At 39.8% G+C, this 8,884-nt stretch overlaps 3 protein-coding genes across 3 annotated transcripts; 1 reads left to right on the top strand and 2 right to left on the bottom strand.

Annotated features, from left to right (window-relative positions):
• The first annotated feature begins 1,380 nt into the window (after nt 1-1,380).
• LOC104820374 (WAT1-related protein At3g18200) lies at nt 1,381-3,201 on the top strand. The gene is made up of 6 exons (XM_010550796.1): nt 1,381-1,645; nt 1,766-1,828; nt 1,929-2,045; nt 2,137-2,527; nt 2,617-2,768; nt 2,887-3,201. Exons 1-6 carry the CDS (start codon nt 1,449-1,451, stop codon nt 3,050-3,052), a joined length of 1,086 nt encoding a protein of 361 aa, XP_010549098.1. The 5' UTR covers nt 1,381-1,448; the 3' UTR covers nt 3,053-3,201.
• Nucleotides 3,202-3,532: 331 nt separating this feature from the next.
• LOC104820373 (T-complex protein 1 subunit delta) lies at nt 3,533-5,581 on the bottom strand. Its single transcript, XM_010550795.1, has one exon. The coding sequence runs from the start codon at nt 5,446-5,448 to the stop codon at nt 3,838-3,840; it is 1,611 nt and encodes a 536-aa protein (XP_010549097.1). The 5' UTR covers nt 5,449-5,581; the 3' UTR covers nt 3,533-3,837.
• Nucleotides 5,582-6,176: 595 nt separating this feature from the next.
• Nucleotides 6,177-8,428, bottom strand: LOC104820372 (EGF domain-specific O-linked N-acetylglucosamine transferase-like). Its single transcript, XM_010550794.1, has 3 exons — nt 7,868-8,428; nt 7,544-7,690; nt 6,177-7,345 (listed from the first exon to the last, which is right to left on the bottom strand). The coding sequence occupies exons 1-3, from the start codon at nt 8,022-8,024 to the stop codon at nt 6,183-6,185; spliced, it is 1,467 nt and encodes a 488-aa protein (XP_010549096.1). The 5' UTR covers nt 8,025-8,428; the 3' UTR covers nt 6,177-6,182.
• Between the last annotated feature and the right edge of the window lie 456 nt (nt 8,429-8,884).

The raw sequence follows: 8,884 nt of genomic DNA, 5'->3' as shown, positions 1-8,884 counted from the left end.
TTATTTTTATTTTAATATATATGCATTAGTAATGATATATATATATTATAGTTATGAGTATATGTGTTTTATTAATTATAAATAATTTTATTTTTAATATATATATATATATATGTGTGAATTTATATGTATATATTAATTTAAATACATGTAGATGAATATTTGAATATTTAATAATATTTTTTTGCTGAGTCAGCAGTTTTTTTGCTGAGTCAACAATTTTTTTTGTTGAGTCAGTAGCTACGTTTAACGACGTTAACGGATGCATGCTTGATTTGGAAAAAAATTTAAAAGTTTAGGTATTTATGTGGAAGTTGTGAAAAGTTCAGATATTTATATGATAATTTTATAGTTCGGGTATTTATTTGGAATTTTTGTAAAAATTCAGGTATTTGTATGCGATTATCCCTTTTTTTATAATATATTTATTTCGTGAAATTAGTCACCAAATTAGTCATATATTTATAATATATTTTTCGGAATTATTTATTGTTTTGTTTTTGTGTTTCTAATCGATACACATTATATAATGGACAATATGAATTTCATAATTTGATTGTATAACTAACACTTGGAATTTCATGTCATTAAATTTCAGAAAAAATAAACTATGGACGAAGAGCATCTTGCATGTGACTAATTATTCTGTGGCAATTAAAATGAGAAAAATGGTACAAAGTATGCAGCAATTCGGATTGTTATATATAATCTTATTTAATTTAAAAACACCGTTATAAGATACCTAAAAATTTATATATTGGAAATATTCTGATAGCATGGATGAGAACAAAAATAACAGGAAACAAACGGCGATTAAATTGTTCCTTGATATTAAATGCTGACTAGTAACAATTAAAATCAAATAATGGCAGTATCAAGGCAATAACTTATAAATTGCATTTTCCCACCTTCAAGACAAAACGCCTAATAAATAAATGGGAAAAGGGACTGAAGAAATTAGGATGGGAATTAGAATATCTCAGTCAATAAATCTCATTTTAAAACAAAACCATCCAAATCATATGATATTCAATTGAACTCGTAATAATAATAATAATAATAATCATAATAATAATAATAATAATAATAATAATAATAATAATAATAATAATAATAATAATAATAATAATGATGATGATGATGATGATGATGATGATGATGATGATGATACCAACAACACCATCTTAAATCATTCATTAATTATACACAATTTAATGGCCCACTTGAAGAATTGTACCACCACTAGTCTCCCTACATCTTAATCATTTACTTCATTTTATATCATTATCATAAATCTCAACTCCTCAGCTAACTCATATGGGCATATGCACATATATGCATACATATATATATATATATAGATATAGAGGAGATCTTGAACTACAATTTGTGATTACAGCCTTTGGAAAAAGAACAAAGAAAAAACACAATAGAGAGAGAGAGAGAGAATGGGTGGGAAAGGAGGGGTGGTGACAGAGAAGATGAAGCTTATGATGGCATTGATAACACTGCAACTATGCTTTGCAGGGTTTCACATTGTATCAAGAGTTGCTCTCAACATTGGGGTTAGCAAAGTGGTGTACCCTGTCTACAGAAACATCCTTGCCCTTCTCCTCATCTCCCCCTTTGCTTACTTCCTTGAAAAGTAATTTCATTTCTTTGAATATCTATACACACACACACACACACACATATATATATATATGTATATGCTCTAAGATTTTCTGTGTTTCTTAACCAAAGTTTGTCACTTTCTCTCTCTCAGGAATGAGAGGCCTCCTTTGACATTCTCCTTATTGGTTCAGTTCTTCCTCTTGGCTCTCATTGGGTAAAAACCAACAACTAAAGACAGCTTCTTTGTCCGCCCAAGAACCCTCTGTTTAGAACCCAGTTTCTGATTTGCCTTTCTCTGTGTTTATTCATATCAGAATCACAGCGAACCAAGGATTCTATCTGCTGGGATTGTACTACGCATCTCCAACGTTTGCCTCAGCAATGCAGAACTCTGTTCCTGCAATCACATTCATCATGGCTTGTGCCCTAAGGTACCTATGATCTCTCACGATAAACGTGGGGTTAAGACACATGATGTTGAGGTCTCTAACACGAAACCGATATTCTTTTTGTTCTGGCAAGATTGGAGGAAATCAATCTGGCAAGGAGAGACGGTGTGGCCAAGGTTTTGGGAACGGTAGTGAGCATCGGAGGAGCCACCATTATCACACTCTACAGAGGCATTCCTATCTTTCACAAGAGCCTTGGCTCAGAAGAAACCTATTTGCATGAGTCGAAATCGCAGAACTGGACGTTCGGATGCTTATACCTCCTCGGACACTGTCTCTCATGGGCTGGTTGGATGGTTCTTCAAGCCCCTGTCCTGAAAAAGTACCCTGCAAAGCTAACTTTGACGTCTTTCACATGTCTCTTCGGTCTGATTCAGTTTCTGGTCATTGCCCTCTTCGTCGAAACCGATATCAACAACTGGGTCATCGTCTCTTGGGAAGAGCTTCTCACCATCTTATATGCGGTAACTCTACCCTTTTCCCTTTTCCCTTTGGTTTCATCGAGGGATGATTCCGAAAGAATCTTGTTCCAGCTTTTGTGTGATATTTGTAGGGAATAGTAGCATCAGGAATAGTGGTGTACCTGCAGACATGGTGCATCCACAAAGGAGGCCCTGTCTTTGTCGCCGTGTTTCAGCCTCTCCAGACTCTTCTCGTCGCCGCCATGGCCTTTCTCCTTCTCGGTGATCAATTATACTCCGGCAGGTTAAACTTCTCAGATCGAAATCTCCAAACAAGAATTTTTTCTTTTTTCTCAATGCAAATGCAAAAGGATCAACAATATGTTCTGATTTTGTTTTCCTCTGGGTTGGTGTGAAACCAGGATTGTGGGTGCAGTGTTCATAATGCTTGGGTTATACTTAGTTCTATGGGGCAAAACAGAGGAGAGAAGAACAATGAGAAACCAAGAAGATGAATCACTTACCAAACATCTCCTTGGAGATGAAACCACAGGTGAAGCTGAAGAAAACAATGAATCTGCTGTCTGAAAACAACAATCACAGCAAAACACACACAAAAAAAAAAAACAGTTTTTTTTTCCTTCTGTACATAACACACACAACAATGGTAACTCAAAATGTCTGTCCAAGAAGCTTGGTTTCTTTTATTCTATGAAGAATCTTTACTTTTCCATTTATATATTTCACCTACATTCCACCATTTCTTTTCCATTCTATGATCTGGAAATGGAGGATCATGTTCACGTAACTAATACTAATACTGTCTGAGATTCATACATTTAGACCGAATCTACAACACTTGTGTTCAAAATTTTTATGATTATTTGGATGCTCTACGGATATTCTATTCAAAGATACGCGTACAAATGTATACACCTACATATACGTATACGTGTATTCATGCGTGTAAGCATAAACGTACACGTATCTCGCAATGCATTTGCATTAATAGCCGAAACACTGGATTAGATAATTCAAGTTTCCTCCGGGAGATCAGATAAAAACACAGATAAAATAGTGAAATAAGCATTAAAAGTACTTTCAAATGAAAGAGAGACATGAAACATATAAAGCAACTAGGAAGAAACACACACCGATAATAAACCAAATGCTAAAGGAGTTCCCAGAAATAGATTTTCAACTTCAGACCACTTGGCTGCAGTGGCATATGGTGAAATAGTTTTCTACTTTTTTTTTGTGCTCCTTTTTGTTGTCAAGACAAAACATGCGCTAGTTCAACAAACACGAAAATAACAAAGAAACAGAAACTCCATACGGGCAAGAGAAGCGCTTTCTGACCTCTCCTGTTGAAATTACCTCACGGTAACTATGTCGTCGATCTTCAAAATCATCCTTACACACTCAGTTGCAAGAGTGATCGCGCTGGTACTCACAAGAAGTGGCTGCACCACGTTCTCCTCCAAGATGTTAGTGATCTGCCCTTTCCTCACATTGATCCCAGCATTGATTTCCCCTTGTGCATGCCTGTTCCTGAGTTCAGTCACTATGGCTATGGGGTTCAGTCCCGCGTTCTCAGCCAACGTGTAAGGAATAACCTCGAGGGCTTCAGCGAAAGACTTCACACAGTAACCCTCCATGCCATGGAGCACCTTAGCCCAAGCACCAAGCTGCCTTGACAGCTCAATCTCTGGTGCACCACCTCCAGCGATCAAGAACCTCTTGTTCACCAGACACCTGACCACACACAATGCATCGTGCAAACTCCTTTCGGCTTCGTCTAAAACGAGCTGGTTCGATCCACGGACAAGAACGGTGGTAGTTCTCCCCATATCTTTGATTCCGGTGATTTTCAAAATCTTTCCATCTCCAAGAGAAGCTTCTTCGACGAGATCAGCATGGCCAAGCTTCTCAGCACGGAAATGTTCGATATTGGCAATTGGCAAGCAGTTCAATGTCTTGGTTATAAACTCAATCTCGTCTCTCTCTACATCCTTAATCACCAGAATCTTGGCTTTTGCTAAGTAGTGAAGGGATAGATCGGTCACAGCATCCCTCAAAATACTCTTCTGGATAAGCAACACATTGCAACCCGTTGCTTTGATCTTCTTTATCATACCCAGAATGTAGTTCCTCTCCTCCTTAAGAATCCTATCCATCTGAGTGTAATCAGAAACGACGATGCTCTGCTCAATGTCAGTCTTGGGAGGTGAAATCTGGAACTGAATCACAGCGATCTTAGCATTTTCCATACGAGTCGGTCCACCAGCGGCATGGCTTACCTTCTTATCAAAGACTAAACCTTTAACCATCTCTGTATCATCCACAGTCCCACCAAGCTTCTTAACAATCTTAATATCACGCAAATCCACCAAATCTGGCTTCGCCGGATCCACAACAGAGAGAACCGCGTCTACAGCTAAAGGAGCAAGCAGAGTAGAGTACTGACTAACAACCTTACTGTTCAGAGACGTGCTCGCAGATTTGACAAGCGAATCTCTATCCGAGAGCTCCACAGGGACAGCCATGGCGGTCAAGATATCTACCGCCTTAGCCGTAGCCTTGTGAAGCGAATCCGAAATGACAGTCGGGTGGATCCCACTCGTGAGAAGAGTGAGGCACTGCTTGAGAAGCGCACCGGCGATGACACCCACCGTGGTGGTACCGTCTCCAGCGGCTGCATCCTGCGACTTTGAGAGCTCGACGAGCATCTTCGCCGCCGGTTGCAGCACTTCCATCTTGTTGAGGATGGTTGCGCCGTCGTTCGTGATGATAACCTCGCCGCTCGCCGTTGAGATCATCTTGTCCATACCCTTCGGACCCAGGCTAGTACGGACGGCGTCAGCGACGGCGCGGGCCGCATTGATGTTCGCAAGTCTGATATCCTCCTTCCGCTTGTTATCGACGAACGACTCTGTCTTCGATGAAGCACGAGGTTGTGCCACGGGAGCCGCCACCGCCGCCATTGCTGATAACGCCGAGAAGCTCGAAATTAGATCTTGATACTCCGGGAGAAGATCTCGATCAGTATAACCAGAGAAGAAGAAGGCGAAAGATTGCAGAGAACCCTAGAATGAGAGCAACAAGATGGTTCTGGAAATGAAATAGAGGCGTAAAAAATTCGAAAAGATTAGGGTTTAGGATGCTGTTTGGTTCCACGGACATGAATGTCCCGATCTGGAACAAACTTGTCCGGAACTTTCGCGGGTGAGCGTTTCGGTTTAATTCCATACCAAATCGAACCGAATTAAATTGGGTTTGCATTTGGTAAAACAGATTTGACCCATCAGGTTAATAATGGGCTAATTATTCGGCCCATTAGTCTAATAATTGCGAGCTAAATGGGTTTATAACTTGTCATTATTTGTGAGGCAAGTGGGCCCGATCATTTAAGGCCATCTAATCAACCATACGCGCATATGCAGCGCGTGAATGTCCAGCGAATTTATCCATTTTCAGAAAGAAAAATGGAAAATGTGGCGCGTGGAATTTTTTTTTTTACACCTTAGCTGCTGTTTTATCTTTCATATAAAAAATACAAAATTGTATTGAATTAACAAATATAAAGGAAATTATGTAGATTTATATCAATTATGAAAAAGCTGAACATAATTTCAAAATTTATTTTTCTAACTTTCACAATTTTGAATTTCTATGCATATATATATATATATATATATAATTCTGAAAATAGTCGATATTACATTCGCTGTTTCAGAAGATCGAGAGCTCTGACAAGAACCGGTCTGAATCTGTCCACATCCACACTCACGTTCTGCGCCATGTAAATGGCCTTGAACGTTTCCCACCCACGTTTTCCAACCGCAAACGCGTTTTTCAGAACCTCGTGGTCGCGTCCATACTTCTGCGTCAACGAGCTCTCCTCAGGAGTTATCTTGTACTCCAAGTAACTCAGATTCATTGCCTTCGCCGGCTCTTCGTAATCCGTTCTTGCCAACCACTCGAAGTCACCAATCGGTATGACCTGAATCAGAATCGCGTTTTCAGGCAGAAACACCATGTTCGTCAATCCAGCACCGTGAACGCCGATCATCAAATCGCAAGAATTCACGACCTGTCCGAAACGCGTAAGGTTTGCGTTTCCTTCCTCAACCACAACGTCAAACCCCATCTGCTCAGCCATTCTTGCCATCGCTTCTGTGTTTACAAACGCCCGTGTTCTTCTCCTCGACAGTATCAGGATCCTGGGTTTCGATTTAATGGCCACCGCAGCATTTCTCAACGCGAACGCGTCTCTTATGAACTGTCTGAAATCAGACATCGTGAATCCTGACCATGATGGATCGATGTACATCTCTTTATTGTAGTCATTGTGGCGTTTCAGACCCACGATCGCGTTTGTGAAACAGTGCGTCTCTTTTTCTTCGTCTATATTGATCAGTTCGTAACTCGACAGGTTTCTGATTGCTTCTCCAAATTTGTCGACGTACAATGGATTCTTGTCCGTTACGAGAAACTGAACCTCGCCGTTGAATTTCCGTGCTGTCAGGAAGAGAGGAAGCAAAATGTCTGCGAAGCCATGAAAATTGTTCAGCGAGTAGCCTCCCAGGGAGAAAAGCACGGCCGGAACGCTGTGGTTGCGGTCGCAAAGCGGAAAGCCAGCGTTTTCTTGATCCGCGTTTGGTGCTAATGATCTTATCGTCCACTCTCTCACGCGTTTTAGCGCCGTGTTATCTCTTTTTCTTGCGTAAGGCTTGATTTTCCACGATGGGCTCTCCGAAAACGCAGACCTGATCCCAAACGCGGTCGCTGATTGTCCTTCTATCCTTACATCACCGCTCAGTTGGCAGAACTCGGTTCTTGCGAGCTTGTGACAGACGACATTCGCGTTCTTGGGCGTGTCTGAAAAAATCGCCAAAACAAAACAACTGATCGAATTCAGGTATCGACAATAAGAGGGAATTGGGTTTTTTTTTTCTTTATGATCGCCATGAGAGGAATAGAAAAACCTTGGTGAAGAACTGAAGTTATCAACCTGAAAGAACTTGTTTCTTGGAGATTTTAGATCAGTTAGCTTCTGGAAACTGTTCTTGTAATTACCTGAACTGGTCAGTTTCTGTGGAACAGTTGATGAGATGTTGTTTTCATGGTTCAGATCGGAGATAATAACAATCTCTGAATCTCCCATTGACGAGTTGTTTATCCTCAGCATTCTGAGACTTCTGTCCACTGAGAGCTGCAGCTTCACTGGACAAACAAGATAAACACGTTTCCGATCACATCTTCTGGTTTCTATTTTCCCCGAAACGCGAAAATCTCGGAGAGTACTGAATATAAAAAACCGAAAAGAGGAGCCCCTTTTCCAAGTTTTCGGGTGCTGAAATGCGAAAACGGTAAAAAACCGGGGAAAAGGGAGAGACTTACAGACTGGAAGAGGGCTGAAATAAGGCGTAAGGACGGCGAAGATGTTGAAGGTGACGAGAAGAGACACGACGATTGCTGCATAGCCTAGTTTCTTCTGCTCGTTTCGGCTAAAGCTACGAGCAAATATCGTTCCTTGCGTAACAAGTTTCTCCCTCATTTTGGATCTCTCGATCCACAATATAGGAGTGCTCTCTTTCTTGTACCGCAAGAAAAGTCAGAATGCGAAAACTGCAGAACAGTGTTTCAGAAGGAAACTGTAGACACAGCAGCGTCTTGAAAGGGCAAGTAATTCGCGGGCTGTTTATCTTCTTGATTATATCTCTAACGAGATGATTAACGACAAACAACGAACAAAATACAGAAGTTTAGGCTGAATTCCGGCTGCAAGAGCTTGGAGAAAGCTCTATAAGAAAGGATCAAGAACAAAACTTTTTCGGTATTCCGAATACGGAACGACAAAAAAACCAAGAAAAGAACAGAGAGAGAGAGAGAGACGAATGAAGAAGCAGAAGAGTGATGAAGCATTTAAAGGAGTGTGTGTGAAAATGGGCATTGCCCGCGTTAATGGCTGTCTCTGAAACGTGGGATGAAGAGAGAAAGAAGATGGGTTTGTTTAATAACCAAATGTTGTGTTTGGTAATGAAGATGAAAGAAACATAGAATTCTATGTAACACACGATGTTATGTTTTTTGACTTTGGGTTTTGTTTCGTTAGGACGGCACCGAAGGAAGGATTTGGATGCCACTAAGAAGAAGAAGAAGAAGAAGAAGACTAAAGGCATATCGTACGTTAGTGCTCCTCACGATTTTCTGTTTTGGCACTCAATTATTGTTTATATTTTTTTTAAAAATCAATTTTAAAAGGTTAAAAATTAGTGAATAGACTAATCTATAGATATTGACACAAGAAAAAAATATGAAACAAGTTATATATATATATATATATATATATATATATATATATATTGTATATATATTTTTTGTTATATATAGACTAATCTATATTTTTTTTTCTTT

The sequence above is a fragment of the Tarenaya hassleriana genome, unplaced genomic scaffold (genome assembly GCF_000463585.1).
Source record: "Tarenaya hassleriana unplaced genomic scaffold, ASM46358v1 Cleome30, whole genome shotgun sequence".
Lineage (NCBI taxonomy): Eukaryota > Viridiplantae > Streptophyta > Magnoliopsida > Brassicales > Cleomaceae > Tarenaya > Tarenaya hassleriana.
This window is presented reverse-complemented; position numbering and strand designations above follow the sequence as displayed.